Source organism: Ranitomeya variabilis, chromosome 4 (assembly GCF_051348905.1).
Source record: "Ranitomeya variabilis isolate aRanVar5 chromosome 4, aRanVar5.hap1, whole genome shotgun sequence".
In the NCBI taxonomy this organism is placed as follows: domain Eukaryota; kingdom Metazoa; phylum Chordata; class Amphibia; order Anura; family Dendrobatidae; genus Ranitomeya; species Ranitomeya variabilis.
The window spans coordinates 58,028,299-58,047,048 of NC_135235.1; the positions used below are offsets into that span (position 1 = coordinate 58,028,299).

The 18,750-nt window shown below is 43.3% G+C and overlaps 1 protein-coding gene across 5 annotated transcripts in view; it reads right to left on the reverse strand.

Moving 5' to 3' along the window:
* Window positions 1-10,539: 10,539 nt before the first annotated feature.
* The window catches only part of IDE (insulin degrading enzyme), a 113,817-nt gene continuing 105,606 nt past the window's right edge, over window positions 10,540-18,750 (reverse strand). For all 5 annotated transcript variants that reach the window (XM_077258581.1, XM_077258577.1, XM_077258578.1 and 2 more), the window contains 3 exons: window positions 12,868-12,940; window positions 12,489-12,556; window positions 10,540-12,016 (listed from right to left, as the gene is read on the reverse strand). In XM_077258581.1, the coding sequence (XP_077114696.1) occupies window positions 11,921-12,016; window positions 12,489-12,556; window positions 12,868-12,940 (237 nt within the window). In that variant the 3' untranslated portion in view covers window positions 10,540-11,920. The remainder of the gene's footprint in view (window positions 12,017-12,488; window positions 12,557-12,867; window positions 12,941-18,750) is intronic.

Sequence of the window (18,750 nt, forward strand, 5' to 3'; positions counted from 1 at the left end):
AAGTGTTTTTATCGTGTTTTTATAGCGGAAAAAAAACGTGAAAATCTGGAACGTGTGCACACAGCCCAAGTGTGATCCGATTCTCCGGCATGTTCAGATGTAAACCCCAACACGAGTTACTGAACGTGTCCCTAAACACGTCAATCCACCCTTAGGCCATGTTCACACTTTGCGTGGTTCTTTGCGGGTTCTCCCGCAGCGGATTTGATAAATCTGCAGGGCAAACCCGCTGCGGTTATCCCTGCAGATTTATCGCGGTTTGTTCCGCGGTTTCCGCTGCGGGTTTCCGCCTATACTATTGATGCTGCATATGCAGCAATATGCAGCATCAATAGTAATGTTAAAAATAATAAAAATTGGCTATACTCACCCTCTGACGTCCCGATCTCCTCGGCGCTGCACGCGGTGCTCCGGTTCCAAAGTTGCTGTGCCGAGAAGGACCTTCGTGACGTCACGGTCATGTGACCGCGGCGTCATCACGGTCATGTGACCGCGACGTCACCGCAGGTCCTGTTCGCACAGCAACCCTGAGACCGGACGGCCGCGTGCAGAACTGAGAGGTGAGTATAACATGATTTTTTTATTTTAATTCTTTTTTTTTTACACTATTTATCCTTCCCAGGGCCTGGAGAAGAGTTTCCTCTCCTCCACCCCGGGTAGCAACCGCGCATTATCCGCTTACTTCCCGCAACGTGGGCACAGCCCCATGCAGGAAGTAAGCGGTTCAATGCATTCCTATGGGTGCACAATCGCAGCGATTCTGCACAAAGAAGTGACATGCTGCGGGTTATAAACCGCTGCGTTTCTGCGCGGTTTTTCCCGCAGCATGTGCACTGCGGTTTGCGGTTTCCATAGGGTTTACATGTTAATGTAAACGCTATGGAAACTGCTGCGGACCCGCAGCATCAAAATCGCCGCGGATCCGTGGTAAAAACCGCAAAGTGTGAACATGGCCTCACCCAATACCTACCCAAAAGTAGGCGCCAGTCCTCAGAACTTCTTTGCTCCCCACACAACTGGCTCCAAGATTTCGTATCACCAATACCCCTGAACGCACTATTCCTGGCTAGCCTTCTCCAAAAGCAGTCTTATTTATTTATTTATTTTTTAATTGTAAAAATCTCACAAGAAATGCATGTTAAGTACAGTCATTGATAGACCATTATTTTTAATCTTTAAAGACTCCATAATAACAGGGTCTGTACCACAGGACTGGCGTATAGCAAATGTGGTGCCAATATTCAAAAAGGGGACAAAAACTGAACTCGGAAATTATAGGCCAGTAAGCTTAACCTCTACTGGAGGGTTTTCTAAGGCTTCTTTCACACTTCAGTTGTTTGGCGTCAGTCACTTCCGACATAGTGACGGATCGACGGATCCATCACAATTGTTGAGAAAACGGTTCCAACGGATCCGTTTTTTTGACGGATCCGTTACTTGGGGGTTGTCTGGGAACAGTATCTACTTTTTGGAGCATGCGCAATTGAAAAAGCGGATTGGGGCGACGGATCCGCCGAAATGACGGTCGCGACGGATCCGTCGCCCATAGGCGGCCATTCTATGGAATGACAGACGCTCGGATCCGCCGCGAACCGTCATTTCGGCGTTGACAAAAAACGTTTCAATGTCCGTCTATGTCTAGACAACGTCCGCCAAATTTCGACGGATCCGTCGCATGACGGATGGAACGGACGACCATCCGTCACAATCCGTCGCCAATGCAAGTCTATGGGAAAATAACGAATCCGTTATTTGAGGAAACTGGCGGTTTTAGACTGACGCCAAACAACTGAAGTGTGAAAGAGGCCTAAGAGATGCTATACTGGAGTATCTGAAGAGGAATAACCTCATGACCCAGTATCAGCACGGGTTTAGGGACCGTTCATGTCAGACTAATCTGATCAGCTTCTATGAAGAGGTAAGTTCCGGACTGGACCAAGGGAACCCAGTGGACGTAGTGTATATGGACTTTTCAAAAGCTTTTGATACGGTGCCACACAAAAAGTTGATACATAAAATGAGAATAATGGGGATAGGGGAAAATATGTGTAAGTGGGTTGAGAGCTGGCTCAGGGATAGGAAACAAAGGGTGGTTATTAATGGAGCACGCTCGGACTGGGTCACGGTTAGCAGTGGGGTACCACAGGGGTCAGTATTGGGCCCTCTTCTTTTTAACATATTTATTAATGACCTTGTAGGGGGCATTCAGAGTAGAATTTCAATATTTGCAGATGACACTAAACTCTGCAGGGTAATCAATACAGAGGAGGACAATTTTATATTTCAGGATGATTTATGTAAACTAGAAGCTTGGGCTGATAAATGGCAAATGAGCTTTAATGGGGATAAATGTAAGGTCATGCACTTGGGTAGAAGTAATAAGATGTATAACTATGTGCTTAATTCTAAGGGTTCGTGTCCACGGTCAGGAAACGCTGCGCGTTTGACGCTGCGTGGGGCCGCAGCGTCAAACACGCAGCGTCCAGATGTTCCAGCATAGTGGAGGGGATTTTTTGAAATCCCGTGTCCACTATGCGTGGAAACACGCACGCGGCGGCCCTGCGACTCCGGACATGCTGCGCGTCTTTTAAGATTGCAGCATGTCCGTGTTCCTTGCGGTGACGCTGCATCGCCGCAAGGAATAACACAGGGCCCTATGCGAGGGGGGGCGATGATCCCAGATGTTTACAATGAACACATCCGGCATCATCGCGTCCCAGAAGGGGGCGGGGCTTAGCGCCGAGCAGCTTTGCCGCTCCGACGATACCGCCGGACATCCTGATCATGGACACGTACTCTTAAACTCTGGGCAAAACCGTCAATGAAAAAGACCTGGGTGTATGGGTGGATGACAAACTCATATTCAGTGGCCAGTGTCAGGCAGCTGCTACAAAGGCAAATAAAATAATGGGATGCATTAAAAGAGGCATAGATGCTCATGAGGAGAACATAATTTTACCTCTATACAAGTCACTAGTGCGACCACACTTAGAATACTGTGCACAGTTCTGGTCTCCGGTGTATAAGAAAGACATAGCTGAACTGGAGCGGGTGCAGAGAAGAGCGACCAAGGTTATTAGAGGACTGGGGGGTCTGCCATACCAAGATAGGTTATTACACTTGGGGCTATTTAGTTTGGAAAAACGAAGACTAAGGGGTGATCTTATGTTAATGTATAAATATATGAGGGGACAGTACAAAGACCTTTCTGATGATCTTTTTAATCATAGACCGGTGACAGGGACAAGGGGGCATCCTCTACGTCTGGAGGAAAGAAGGTTTAAGCATAATAACAGACGCGGATTCTTTACTGTAAGAGCAGTGAGACTATGGAACTCTCTACCGTATGATGTTGTAATGAGTGATTCATTAATTAAATTTAAGAGGGGACTGGATGCCTTTCTGGAAAAGTATAATGTTACAGGGTATATACACTAGATTCCGTGATAGGGCGTTGATCCAGGGAACTAGTCTGATTGCCGTATGTGGAGTCGGGAAGGAATTTTTTTCCCCAAGGTGGAGTTACTCTTTGCCACATGGTTTTTTTTGCCTTCCTCTGGATCAACATGTTAGGGCATGTTAGGTTAGGCTATGGGTTGAACTAGATGGACTTAAAGTCTTCCTTCAACCTTAATAACTATGTAACTATGTTTTTTTTATTGTTTTTTTTAAGTTAATTAATTTTATTTTTTTTTAAGTGGTTTTCATTCCTGTCACAGTTTGATGCTTTTTTTTTTCAGTTTTTTTTTCTTCAACCTTTTGATTTATGTAATGTTTGGTACAGATTTCACAGGGAACTTGCACCAGATTAGTGACTTTTTGGCAGCAGACAGTGATTGGAGTGAGCGTGTATAGGTGGTGACCTTGCATCGGTGAGTCCCTTCCCCAAACGCCGTAGGATTAGTGTCTTGTATACTACAAGCACGTCACACAATGCGAGGATAGATGTTAGATTTAATTTTATTCATTGTAAACATCTTTTAATTGTACCAACATGACACATAATGCAACACCATCAGTCCAAAACATCACATCAACATAAAACCACAGAAAGCCATCTACACATGGAGCGGCTATCAGTAAGTGCTGTCGGTAGTAGTCTGGTATTGCTTTTCGATGTCTGCAGCCTTTTGTATTTCCTCCATGGAAACCATGAAATCGCCTGAGATCACTCAAGTTTTGTAAATGGTTTAAGAAAAAAAAAAAAAGTAAACAGACATTGCATATACGCTACAGCGCAGTTATCGGGCCGTACAAGGTCACCTCTAGGCCTAGACATGAAGCTGCCGTTCAGACTCGCACACTGGTATCATTCATGCTTCCCTCGTGATCCATGTTTCTTACACAAGGAGAAAATGGCTTCCCCTGCTCAGATCCGCCATTTATTAAGACGACAAAAAAATGCTACATATTTCAGACATCACCAAATGGCAGCCCTTATGCCCTGCGTTGGTGGCGTGTTTTTTTTTTTTGTTGTTTTTTTTTAAGAGTATTTATGATTTTTAACAAAATGTTAAAAAGTTAGATTAATTTGTCCCCCTTCACGTTTTATAAAAAAGAGTGCCTTTAAAAGAAAACTACATGCAAAATATATAAAAGAATATACGTTACGTGCATAATGCTTAGACTCTAGAGCCCTTATTGAATTCTTACTCCATCCCCCTAAAAGCTCCAAGCTTTGCTCACTGTCCATTTAGCTTCCATCATTTTTTTTAAAGAAAACTAGGACCATTTTATGGGCTGTGAGTGGCAATAAAAAAAAATAAATAATCAGAAAATAGAAATCTAAACAAACCACATCAAGGTACAGATTGTATATTTAGGCCACGTTAACACGTTCAGTATTTGGTCAGTATTTTACATCAGTATTTGTAAGGCAAAATCAAGGAGAGGAACAATCAGGAAAAGTAGAATAGAAACATATGCACCACTTCTGTATTTATCATCCACTCCTGGTTTTGGCTTCCAAATACTGACCGAATACTGAGGATGTGAACATGGCGTTAGCTGGATATCAGGACCCTACTAATCTACTGCAGGCTTCAACCTTTGTGTCCAGCACTAGTGCTGCCTTAGGGTATGTGCACACGCTGCAGATCTGCAGCAGATTGGCAGCTGCGGATTCGCAGCTGTTTTCCATGAGTTTACAGTACCATGTGAACCTATGGAAAACAAAATCTGCAGTGCACATGTTGCAGGAAAAAAACGCAGCGGTTTACATTCTGCAGCATGTCAATTCTTTGTGCGGATTCCGCAGCGGTTTACACCTGTTCCATAATTGGATTCCACTGCAGTTTTACACCTGCGGATTCCTCACAAAAACTGCAGTGCAGTTTAACCGGCGGATTTACCAAAATCAGTGCGGAAAAATCCGCACACCTTTCCGCAATGTGTGCTCATACCCTTAGGGTATGTGCACACGTTGCGCATTTGACGCTGCGGATTCATTTTCCATGCGGTGTACAGTACCATGTAAACGTATGGAAAACCAAATAAGCAGTGCACATGCTGCAGAAAATAAATAAATAAAATTTATTTTCCGCAGCATGTCAATTCTTTGTGCGCACACGAATCCGCAACGTGGGCACATACCCTTACTCTTTGCAGAAATTCATTGCCAGGAACACACGATTTCAGATGTCCATTCAGGTGAAAAGTCACATTAAGACCTTGATGTTGCACTGAGCAGTAATTAAGCCCCTCGGAGGTGCGTGGAGGGTCTACCATTTCTATACATGCCTCAAATTTTATTTATATTTTTACTGTAGGATTTCAAATGATTTAGGGGAAAAAGTGTAGTTTTACAGAGTTATTCTTACACAATTATTGAACCTCTGAGGTCCAGTGACAGAAGTAACCTGCACCTATAGGGTCAATCTGCAGGTTCATAGCGTTATGAAAGTGCACAGATGTTGTACTGAAAGCGCGGGACCTGGAAGAAAATGAACGTGAGCCGCCGGCTTTCAGTCATACACACACCTGCTACTCTACTGTAGCAGCTGTAAGCACGCCCCGGCACTGACTGACAGCTGGCTCCATATTGCTGCACTACTGAGTCCACTGTCAAAGTGCGGGGACGTGCTTTCAGTGGCCGCTCACTGTAGCCATGGCTCTATGACTGAAAGCCGGCGACTCCTGGAAAGAATAAAAGTTAATTTTCTCCCGGGTGCTGCTCCTTTCAGTACAGTGGCCAGACGCCTTCATAACGCTATTAACCCTATATTTGCATGTTAATAGCATTATCAGATGCGATCAAGCTAACTTTAAGCACGTGTAGGTGTATGGTGGCATCTTCTGCCATGTACATGACCTCCCAAGTTTAAGTTTTCAGCATTAAGTCCTCTACCTAGTTGTAATGAAGCTTTCTGGTTCATACAACCATGGCCACATCACAAGGAATGCTACGGTCTGAGATAATGATTTCAGACCTATTAAACACATGATATCTGGTGATCTAAAGGAATAGTCACATTGCCAAAGCAATGCAGCCTGTGACTGTTCTAGAGTCCAGTGGGCGGTGCTATGCATACAGGGAAGTGCATCGATTACCGAGTATGTCCAGATAGCTGTCAAATCACCGCGTAGGGCCACCCACTGGACTCCAGAATAAGCGGAGGTTCACAATACATATATTCTACGTGGAAAGAGAAGTAGAGCACAACAAGCCAGCTTCCTTTTTAATCCAGTATGTACATTTGATCATGGTTGCACGATTGCCATTTTGGAGGTGATTAAAAGCAGGGGAAGTGGCGTAGTTGCTCCTAGCCAACAACCAACCAAGCTTCTGAAATATAGGAGCTGGAATCGGTGAGTAATCCATATTGCCTTAACCTAGATTGGGCACATAGATATTTAATGTATATTGACATACCAGACTAAGGTCAAAGCATAGCCACCCTTTAGGGAAATATCCACATAGAGCAGTGTTCAAAATAATAGCAGTGTGTTCAAAAACATGAGAGGCTAGGTTCACATTTGTGGTAGAGTCCGCAGGGTATCGTCCGCAACCGTATGATAACGCAGCGTTTTTAATCCGCATCACCTTACGCATGACAGCAAAAAACCCACAGCGTTTGCGTTTTATGCGCATGCGTTTGATATTTCCAGGAGGGCGTGTCTCACTGGCCGTGTCTAAATCAGTTCCTGGACATGTGCAGTCCGATGTACGCAAGCGCATCGAACACATGCGTACGTAAAGACATGCGTACACATGCAATCCCATAGACAGTAATGCGTTTTGTTTTTTTTTTAACACACTCATCCGCATGCCTGCGCATATTTGATGGAAATTTGCCGCCTCAAAAATTCCAACATGGTGCGCTAGCCGCGCCCCGCGAAAAGACGCATGCATAAGCAAACGCGGGCGAGCGCATGCACCTGCGTCTACAATGTTAAAGATAGGAAATCAAGACGCATGCGGATGTATGTGCCAGAAACGCTGCGGACACAACTGCAAATGTGAAACCAGCCTAATTCACAATCTTCACACTTGTTTTTACTTCCAGCATTGGGAACATTGCACGCGGTTTTCTAATTCAAACCGTGGAGAAATGTAGATAATGTTAACTACTTTCCCAAAAATAAAAAAAATAAACATTGGGCCGTTCTAAGAAAATAGAGTCTGTATTTGTCTTTATAAACTTAAATATGTGCTTTTTTGATGATGATTTATCATTCCCGTGAATCACCAACCTAACATTTAGTTGTTACCCACAGTTTTTTTCAGAACTGCTTCACATCTATGTTGCATAGAGTCAACCAACTTCTGGCACCTCTGAACTGTAATTTGAGCCCAGGAGACTTGGACTACATACCACAATTTTTTTGGCAAATTTTTGGCTTTGCTTCAGAAACGGCATTTTTGATCTCACCCCACAACTGATCTATCAGATTCAGGTGCGGGGATTGGGCTGGACACTCCATAAAATCAATTTTGTTGGACTGGAACCAAGATTTTGCTCATTTACTGGTGTTTAGGGTCGTTGTCTTGTTGAAACCCCCATTTCAAGGGCAGATCCTCTTCAGTGTAAGGCAACATGACCTCTTCAAGAGTTTTAATATTTGCAAACTGGTCCATGATCCCTGGAATGTGGTAAATCGGTCCGGCACCATAGTAAGAGAAACACATCACGATGCTTCGCCACCATGCTTCACTGTCTTCAGAGTGGACTGTGGCCTGAATGCAGAGTTTGGGGGTTGTCTGATGAACAATTTTACTTTCATCAGTCCACACAATCTTTCTCCATTTCTCTTTAGGCCGGTTGATGTGTTCTTTGGCAAATTGTTTCTGCTTCAGTACGTGTTTTTTTTTTTGTCTAACTGGGACTTTGCAGCGACTTCTTGCTGAGAGATTGGCGTCTTCTATCTGTGACGGTCACAGGTAACGTGAGACTGTCGGTGATCACCCTGGAGCTGATCACTGGCTGAACCTTTACAACTCTTCCATCCATTAGAATGGTAGCCTTCAGTTTTCTTCCTCGTCTCTCTGGTTTGGCTTTCCATTTTAAAGCAATGTTTATAAGAGTTTTCCCCTCTCCAACTTTTTAATCGTTTCCTGTTCTTCTTAATGTCTCGAACAACCCATACTTCTCAGGCTTTCAAGGAGAAATGCGCACAATATGTCCTGTGGCTTCACCCTTAAGTAAGGGCCACCTGATGCACACCGGTTTCTTCACCGAATGATTGACCTCACTAATTGAACTGATCTTCACACTGCTATTATTTTGAACCCCCCCCTTCCCCTTCAATTAATTATTCTAACACACAGACTCAGAATCCTGCAGATCCGGAATGCGGAGTCTGTTCTCCTAGAATCTACTGCACCAACTGGTAAATTGTGTGACGTGTGGTAATAGAATTTATACCGCAAACAGTGAATAATCTGGTCAGTCATATGGGACTGCCATTATTTTGAACACTACTGTATATTTTTTAGTGTGTGCTAATTTTCCCCATTAATAAAGAACAAGATTATGCTCAGACTAGGAAGTAGCTTTAATTTGCATAGCACTAAACAATACTTACCATCAAGAAGTGTTGAAACCGATTTTATAACGACTAGTAAGGCAACATTTACAGTCTAGTCTGGTCAGGTCAGAGGACATGTAAAATGAGGACATTGTTCAGTAAATTAATTCCCCTGCGATTTAGCAATGGGCAGGTCATGGGCTGCGTGTTTAGGATGCACAGATTATGGTGGCTTGGTAGATGCACCAGATGTGAACTGGGATGTTACAGATCTGTAATCTCATGTTATATGAAGATGTATAATGGGGATGAAATGTGGATGAAAGGAACCAGGGAACCTCAATCCTTCCCACTCTCCCTGAGCTCCTATGAGAAAAGGACCAGAGGAGGCCACTGTAGGGTAAATGTAGAAGTACATGGTAAGCCATTCTGGCTCATACGAAGACTCCCCTTGATAATGTCCATAAGTGCCAATGGGGGCATATGGAGAGTGGGTGTCTTCAGGAGACCATCCTTTTTGTATCTTGGTGCCTATAGCCTATCTAGAGATAAACAGGCCTGAATTTTGTGTCCTTAAAAAGGCAACTAAAGCTGAAATGACCAGCATATGGTATATGATGAAATACTAAAGAGGTGTTCCTATCCGGGAACATTTGTCGTATTGACAGGTGCTGGCATATACTAATGTAAGGAATCGCGCTCTGCTGCAGCCATTTTCTGATCTCCTAAAGCAATAAATGGAAAGGGTCACCTGTCCTGCTACCAGAGCTGTGGAGTTAGTGTCCATTTTGCTGTAGTCTGTATAGAATGGATCGATTCAGGCTCCTAAAATATACAATAAATGGTTCAGTGCAGGATGTACTGTAAAGGTTTTCATAATTTAGGAAAGTTCTGAAATGTCCTATAAATGTCTGTTCTGTTCCTGATCTAAGGATCTCGGATTTTAGTTGAGATGAATATGTGCTGCACTTTATGTACATGCTCAGTAGTGACCAGTGCTGTGGAGTTGGAGGAGATGAATATGTGCTGCACTTTATGTACATGCTCAGTAGTGACCAGTGCTGTGCAGTCGTAGCAGAGATGAATCTGTGCTGCACTTTATGTACATGCTCAGTAGTGACCAGTGCTGTGGAGTTGGAGGAGATGAATCTGTGCTGCACTTTATGTACATGCTCAGTAGTGACCAGTGCTGTGCAGTCGTAGCAGAGATGAATCTGTGCTGCACTTTATGTACATGCTCCGTAGTGACCAGTGCTGTGGGGTCGGAGCTAGAGAAATTGAGGGGTCAAGTGTGTGTGTGGGGGGGGGGGGGGGGGTTGGCTTACCGACTCCACAGCCCTGGCTGCCATCCCTCTATTCTTATTAGTGCTTTGAGGACCCCCCTCCATTCTCAATATAGATTGAGGGTCCTATCTCTTCTGATGCAGCAACCAACAGACGCTAGAACTGTAGGTTATTTGGCCACATCCAGTACTTCTGTAAAAGGAGGATATCGCACTGGGGTTTCCCATCCTCCCCTCACGCTCATCACCTTAATTAAACCAACAGAAAACGAGAAGAGACTAAACGAGCCATTTTAAATAAAAACAGTTTTATTTATAAAGTCTAGGTGGGCAGCAAACCAGAGGTGCCCTGAAACAACAAGATTCAAAAGAAATCAGGAAATTAAAAAGGAGGGGTTTAAAAAGGAAAAAAAAAAAAAAAGTAGAATAAATATGAAAACTTTATATAATTCAGCATGTTTCTTGAATTTTAAAACATTCATTTCATGAGTGACTAAAATCATGGCATAGATCAAAAGCAGATTTGCATATCGAGTCTCTTAGAAAGTGCATGATCCTCAAAGATAGACGTGTCAATCAGATTCCTGCAGATTTTTTTTTTTTTTTTTTTAAAGATGCCAATTTGTTAGTTTTTTTTGTTGTTGCAACATTTAAATTTGTTCCACTTGAACTCCATAAGGATGATGAGGAATTACTATGGAAGATGAAGGTGTATGGAAAATGTTTGTCATGGCCCTTATGGAGAAAATGCATCCCCCCAAAGTTATAAGTAAAAGCCCCTTTAGTAGGTTTTGTAATTTTTCCTCAACAGGAGATGCATTTAAAAGATCAAAACAAAAAAAAGGCAAAGTTTTCCTGTCGCAACCAAGTCAGTTAGGTTTCCAAAGTGAAGAAGCAAAGTGCCAGCTACCCAATTCCTGGCATATGCGACCCCTGATGCCAAGCGCCACTTTTCTTCATAGCTAGAGCATATGGCAAGTTTGGCCAATAGGGGGCGACACTGCAAACTGACTCAATTTCTTATTACAAGGTGATCTAGAGAAAAAGCTACTTGGGGGTTGCACTTTTTCCACAGATTTAGGACTGATCACATGGTTTAATGGCAGCATCGTTAACATCCCAGCTATAAATAAGTGCGCAGTGTAATCGTGTCTTCAGCAATCGTGTCCTTTAAGATCTACAGAAATTGGAGCAGATTTCTATGTAAGGACCATGCAAAAAGGAGAGTACCTGCCTAATAGAATAAATGTAGCCCTGGTGATATAACCCAGTTTTAACCAATAAAATCCACAGCAACATAAGCGCAGTCGCTCCATTTCCAAAAAGCCTCGCTTATCCTGTCCACAAGTCGGCACTGGGACCCCCTTTTTAAGAACTCACTTTCTATCCACCGCAAATCAATGGTATATATATATATCTCTACATACACTCACACATTAATAAAAATCATCATTACAGGTTCCTTTGTGTATAGGACGTAGAGCTGCGATCCGGATTGTATCTGATACGCCACAATTAAAAAATAACCCATTACATTTTAGCGAGATCATTTTTTTTTTATCCTATTTAAAAAGGTCTATTAGCAAAATTCTACTATCGTCATCACACATTAGCCCGACCGAGAACGCCATGCTTCGATGCTTTTCGGGGATTTCCGGCTTCTGCTTGCATCAAAGTTTTGCAGCCATGAAGTTGACGTGAGGTTTGACAAGTGGGAAGAGGGGTAAGCTCCTCTTAAACTCCGTCATGTTACTGATGACGTCGGGCTGTGGGAAGAAAGGAACGGAGCGTCATCTGGAGCATAGAGAACACATCGGTACATACACTACATTTCTCACAGGTGAACCCATCTTTTGAAAACTGGGAAAACAAACGGTGTTGGGTGAGTTTGGTGGATTATTTAATCCATTACTACCGTAACGAATGGATCTAAAATCCATGATGCTTTGTGGTGGATTCTAGCTTTTCACAACTGACATTACTTTATGGCAATGCACATTAATTCAGAAAAACCATCTTAGTTGTGAAAATACATCCCATCATCCCCCATTTTAACCATTTATTGACATCCAAGGTGTCCTATAATGAGCAGCAGCTTTGTGTAAGGTGACTATGCATCGGCTTTTCACCACTTGCAATACATGGGGTTAATACTGAAGGCATTGTGATGCAAAGTTTTGCATGAGAAAATTCCCTAGTGGAGCACACATACAATTTCCTGCCAATAATGCATTGTACCTGTGGAAGAGCTGGTGCTGGAGCAAGGTTAACATCGTTTTGACTAGGGAACTCGCCTACGACAGGGCCTGGGGAGAAATGCAATGGAACATTAGAGATCCGCTTTCATTTTTTTTTTTAACCCCTTAATGACCGCCCATACGCTTTTTAACAGCAGCAGTAAAGGGTACTTATTCCTCAGTGCCGCTTTTTAACGGCACTGAGAAATAAGCCTATAGCGCCCCCCAGAGTTGGAATTTCTCTGGGGTCTCGGCTACTGGTTCTAATCAAAAATCCAACTGGTGTTGTAACACCCTGAATTTTAAGAGCTGCACACTTAAAGGCCCAATCCACAACATGACTGCACATCACGGAAGCATACATTTACAGAAATACTCACATGAATCCATCTCTCTAGCGAGCACGTGCACAGACACTTTATGCCTTCTTAGAGCCTCCACAGCTAATAAGTCCTGAAAAATACACAAATGTCACAAATCCCGCCATATTGTCACATCAACAGAACAAAAACCTTACCAGATTTTTTAATTTTTACTACGCTCAGAAGTCCGTGGCTTACTTTAATTCATTCACTACCTGCGACCTTGAACAGGCTTATCTTTCCAGACAATGAGATGTAGTTTGTAGGCAGCAAAGATCTGTCACAAAATTAAAAACTCGGGGGGCGTGGCTTCGGACATCTATGGAGGCAGACGTGTGAAGAGGGAGCTCCAGGGGAAAAATCCCTATACGCGACTTCTACAGCATATTTTGGAGGCCCCTTGTCACATAATCCCCCTTCATCATCCCCTGATACCATGAGGAACCCCTCCAACCAACTTTCTCCTCATCTCTGTACCCCAGAACAGCTCCAGCCGGAGTAGGCCTCTGGAGTCCATCAGGCCTAGTGAACAGGAAGGCCCTGCATGGCAGTGAAGAGGCAGACTCCTCCCCTGCCAGATCTTCACTTCAGGAGACTAAGCGCAACAAGCTTCCCACTCCAACCAACCGCAAGGTCAGTGGTCTGGAAAAATCGAGCCCCCGGCTCCAAAGCAGCAATTCTCGGAGGCCTACCCTAAAAAAGTAGTCCCCTAACAACCACTCACATTACCGTGAAATCGCGGTGAAAGAAAAAGGAAAAAAAAAAAGGGGGAATTAACTCTTTAACGCTCTTCCTATATCGCCCCCCTAATTCATCCACCTGAGGAAAAGGAATTGAAACATCTTTTATTAAATCTCCAGGCTTCCTCAATAAAAGCCTATGGGAAGTAGTTCCGGCCGCTCCCTGTAGGAACCACTACGCCGGCTCCATCCCAAGCGCCCTACAAAACTGACAACAGAGAGCAGAGTCTGTAAAACAACGCTCTTACTCTCACTGTAAAAGGCACACTGTAATTAAACCTCCCTCTTCTGAAAGGTTAACAAAACCAGAAACGCCCCCCTCTCACAGCCCTCACAGAATATCTACTTTTGGACAAGAGTAAAACACTCTCTTAACCTTAGCCACATAAGACTTAACTGTGAGGCATAGCACTAATTGATCAACACCCATTAAAATCTGCTCTGTCAGCATCCATTAACCGCTACCATGAATAACACAAAATCTAAAGGGAGAATTAACCCTCCCACTCCAAAAAAACAACTCTACAGCCAAAAACAGGACAAATCTCTGAGTCGCAGGGACCTAGAGAAATCCAGACCTAGCTCCTTCTCCTCACCCAGGCGCAGATCTAGATCCCCCAGGAGAGACACGCCTCATTCAATGGACTATAGGTCCAACAACAAATCCTTTGATAAATTCTCTCCTACAAAAATGGACTCCTCTGCCAGCTTAAAGAGATCTAACCCAGGAGCCACGAATGAGAAATATGCAGAAGCGGAGGAGGATGTTGTTTCTAGTGACACATCCCCCAATCAATCCCCACAAAAAAGTAAAACAAAATATGACGATCCAGAACCCAACAGGGGCGCCAATTCGGCAGGCTCATACTCACACACACACGTTACAGGCCAAAGCCAACCAGACCAAGAGGATCTAATAAATAAAATAAAAAACATAATGGACGATAAAATAAACTCCCTGGTAAATACAATGAAAAATGAAATGGACTTAAATTTCCAAAAATATTGTGACAAAATCGACAAGATAGACAAACAACTGTCCAGACATGAGGAGAGGCTGAATAAACTGGAACATAGGTCGTCTATCTCTTTTGACGAGCTGGATAGGATCAACTTTGAAATGAAACACCTGCGATCTAAATTGGCAGACCTCGAAGATAGAGGCAGGCGAAATAACCTAAAAATTAGAGGCATATCAGAGGACATACCCCAAGACCAGCTGTCTTCTCACCTCAAAAATATCTTCAAAGCAGCTCTGCCAGACCTCTCAGACCTTGACCTCACGATTGACAGGGCCCACCGGCTGCCCAAACCCCCCAAAGTGTCTGCGGATCTACCTAGAGACACCATTCTAAAACTCCACTTCTTTAAAACCAAAGAGTCCATTCTCAACTATCTTAAGGAAAAAAGAACATTTCCAGAGCCCTATGGAGATTTAAAAATCTTCCCAGATTTCTCAAAGGAAACCCTAGAAGGCCGCAGAGAATTTAGACCTGTGACTTCAATCCTCAGGGAAAAAGGAATAATCTATAAATGGGGCTTCCCGTTAAAATTATTAATTCCACATCGGGGACGAATCATTCCGATCCACTCTGTCGAGGATGGCCTAAACTTCGTCAAGTCACTTAACCGTTGAACTACTTCCATCCTATCACTCAGCTGGCCTACTTTTTTCTGTTATCCAATTGTGGGGTCTCCCTCTTAATTCTAGATGGGACATCTCCCCTATTCCCGTTCACTTTCAGTAACCCCCTCTTTTCTATTTCCAGGTAGTTCTGTTGACCTACTTGTGCAGTTACTGTTTTATTCTACTGTGTTATTTTATCTTTAAGGTTTCACCCAAGAACCGTTGGCTCAAGAACCTCTCAAGAAGAAAGATCTCTGTAGTCTATAGGTTATAACCTTACTTGTTTCAACACTAATCTTTCCTTTTCAGGTTACCATTACCCCCCAGATTCTATTGATACCTTCTTCGTCTTCATCTTCTGGGGTATAATACAATGTCATTCAAAATCCTAACATATAACATTAGAGGGCTAAATAGCCCCCAAAAGAGGCACACTCTGTGGAGAGAACTACTTAAATCCCAGGCAGACATTGCCTGCATCCAAGAGACGAAGTTCTTGGCAGGGAATCACCCCTACTTTAGTCACCGCAGTTTCCCTCATATCTTTGAGGCCTGCAACTCAAGTAAAAAAGCTGGGGTGATCACTCTGATCAGGAACTCTGTCCCCTTCGAGGCTCTTGAGGAACATGCTGATACTGGAGGCAGGTATCACATCTTAATTTGTACCATTAATGGTCAGACATGCACTCTAGCGAATTTGTATGCTCCAAACAAAAATCAGATTAGATTCCTTTCTAAAACGCTGAAAAAGATAAATGAAGTCAAGAGAGGCACCTTGATTCTCCTGGGAGACTTCAATATCACCCCAGACAGAATCCTAGATTCCTCATCAAACTCTAGACCTAATTCAGACAACTTAAATTGGTGGCTGGGCAGAAATGAACTTTATGATATCTTCAGATGCCTGAACTCCTCCTCCAAGGAGTTCTCTCACTTCTCCTCAGCCCACCATTCGGCATCCAGGATCGACTTGATCCTATCTGACATTTTTTCCCTGGACAAATTTAAAAAAGTATCCATAGGCGACAGAACGCTATCGGACCACTCCCCCGTTAGTGGTGAAATACTGATTGGCCCTTCCTTAAAAAATGTTAAATTATGGAAATGCAACTCTCATATCCTCCATGATTCCATCCATATTGCCACAATCCAGAATACATTAACCAACTATTTCAAGGAAAATTCCGCAGAAGCAACCAACCCTCCTAATAACTGGTGCGCCCATAAAGCCGTTATCGGAGGCACTATAATGAACATTTCCGCCAAAATAAAAAGGGAAAAAAGGGAAAAAACTTTGAATTTACAAAAATCTATTCGCACACTCGAAAATACCTTAATAGGCCTCCCCTCCCCCTCACCTAAGATGCAATCCGACCTTCTTTCCCTAAGACAGGAACTTAGGTCCTTAATATTTTCTCCCTATGAAGCCGCCCTCAACTCCTCTAAATTCAAGGTCTATTCGTCCCTGAACAAACCCACCAGATACATGGCCAACAGAATTAAAAAACTAAGGACCCAAAACAAAATAAACAGAATCTCCTCCCTAACAGATGGCACTCCACTAACTCACCCCCAAGACATAGCAAATGAGTTTTCCAAATACTATTCCAAACTCTATAACTTAAATTCAGATCCTACCTCCTCTCCCCCAAAAGAACTAGACATCAGAACATACCTCGCCAACATTAATCTGCCATCCTTAACGAAAGAAGAAACTGAATCACTTTCCGCTCCCTTCTCCATCCCAGAGGTAGAGGATACCATAAACCACCTTAAACCCCACAAATCTCCTGGGCCAGATGGCTTCAATAATGCTTACTACAAAGCCTTCAGCAAAATCCTTGCCCCCCATCTAACAGAGCTGTTTAACCACGCCGCCAAAATAGGATCCTTCCCAAAAGAAATGCTGGAGGCATCTATCATTCTAATCCCCAAACAAACAGGTGACCCCACATCCCCCAATAATTACAGACCGATCTCCCTGTTGAACACAGACATTAAGATCTTTTCAAAAATTCTTGCCAACAGGCTCAGTGATATCCTACCTAACCTTGTAGCGAACGATCAAATGGGGTTTGTCAAAAATAGACAACCCGCTGACGCCACGAGAAGAATTCTGAATTCCATCAAACTTACAAACCTTACTAGATCACCAACAGTACTTATATCCCTAGACGCCGAGAAAGCCTTCGACCGCATCGACTGGCTATTCCTCAAACAGACCCTAATTAAATTTGGCTTCAACAATAACCTTGTCTCCACATTCATGACACTCTACAAGTGTCCCACGGCAAGAGTTATCAGCAACAACCATATCTCGGACGCTTTCCCCATCGGCAACGGCACGAGACAGGGCTGTCCCCTCTCCCCCCTACTCTTCAATCTGGCACTAGAACCCCTGGTGGAGCATATCAGACAAAACCCTTATATAACTGGAATACCCGCAAACAAGCGCCAGCACAAGATCAGCTTGTTTGCGGACGATATTATCCTGACTCTCACAAACCCGGTATCCTCCACACTAGAAACTCTCAATGAATTAGAGACTTTCTCGGCCCTTTCTAGATTCAAGATCAACAACTCAAAGTCCAACATCCTACCCATACACGTTAGCCAAAAAGAAATTCAACGTTTAAACACCTCTGTATCATTTAATTGGTGCAGAGAAGAAATCCCTTACTTAGGTGTCATCATCAACAAAAACCTAGAAAAAACAGTCACATCAAATATTAAAAAATTAACTGACTCAATTTTAAAAGACTGCATTTCCTTCAAAGACAGGGACCTGTCCTGGTGGGGGAGAAATTTGGCAATCAAACTATTTACGCTCCCCAAAATCCTATACATCTTTAGATGCATCCCACTCCCCATCTCCACGTCCTACCTGACGGTGATCCAAGCTCATCTGAATAACTCTGTTTTTAACAATAAAAAATCTAGAACAGATACTAGATCTCTATATAAAAAGAAAAACCATGGTGGAATGAGCCTTCCTAACATTCATGCTCACTACCACTCACTTCTTCTTAAACAGAGTGCCCACTGGTTTTCAGACCAAAAAACCCCGGCTTGGTACGACTTGGAGTTGGAAATAAACGAGGGCAAGCCACTCAAATCTTTGATCTTTAAAGCCATAGCTAGCTCCCACCTAAACACCTGTAAACATCCGATATTCCAAGCAATTTCCCTTGCCTGGTCCAGAGTATCCAGATTAGAGGGCCGCAGTCAAAACAGATCCACTCTCCATAAGCTACCTCTCGCATTTATCTACTCATATTTTAACCTACCTCTGCCCCCCTTCTGGGCCGACCGAAAAATTCTAACCCTGGGGGACATTTCAGATGGTCCTAATCTTTTGAATTTTAGCTCCCTAAAGTCCAAATTCAACGCACCCTCGTCCTCCTTCCTTGAATACATTGTATTGAGGGAAAACGTTAAACTTTTTCTAGGCCTCAAACTTAGATTTTCGGAGCCATCTTTAAAAATCTTAACCAACCAAAACCACCGAATATTCTGGGGCCATAAGTTTATTTA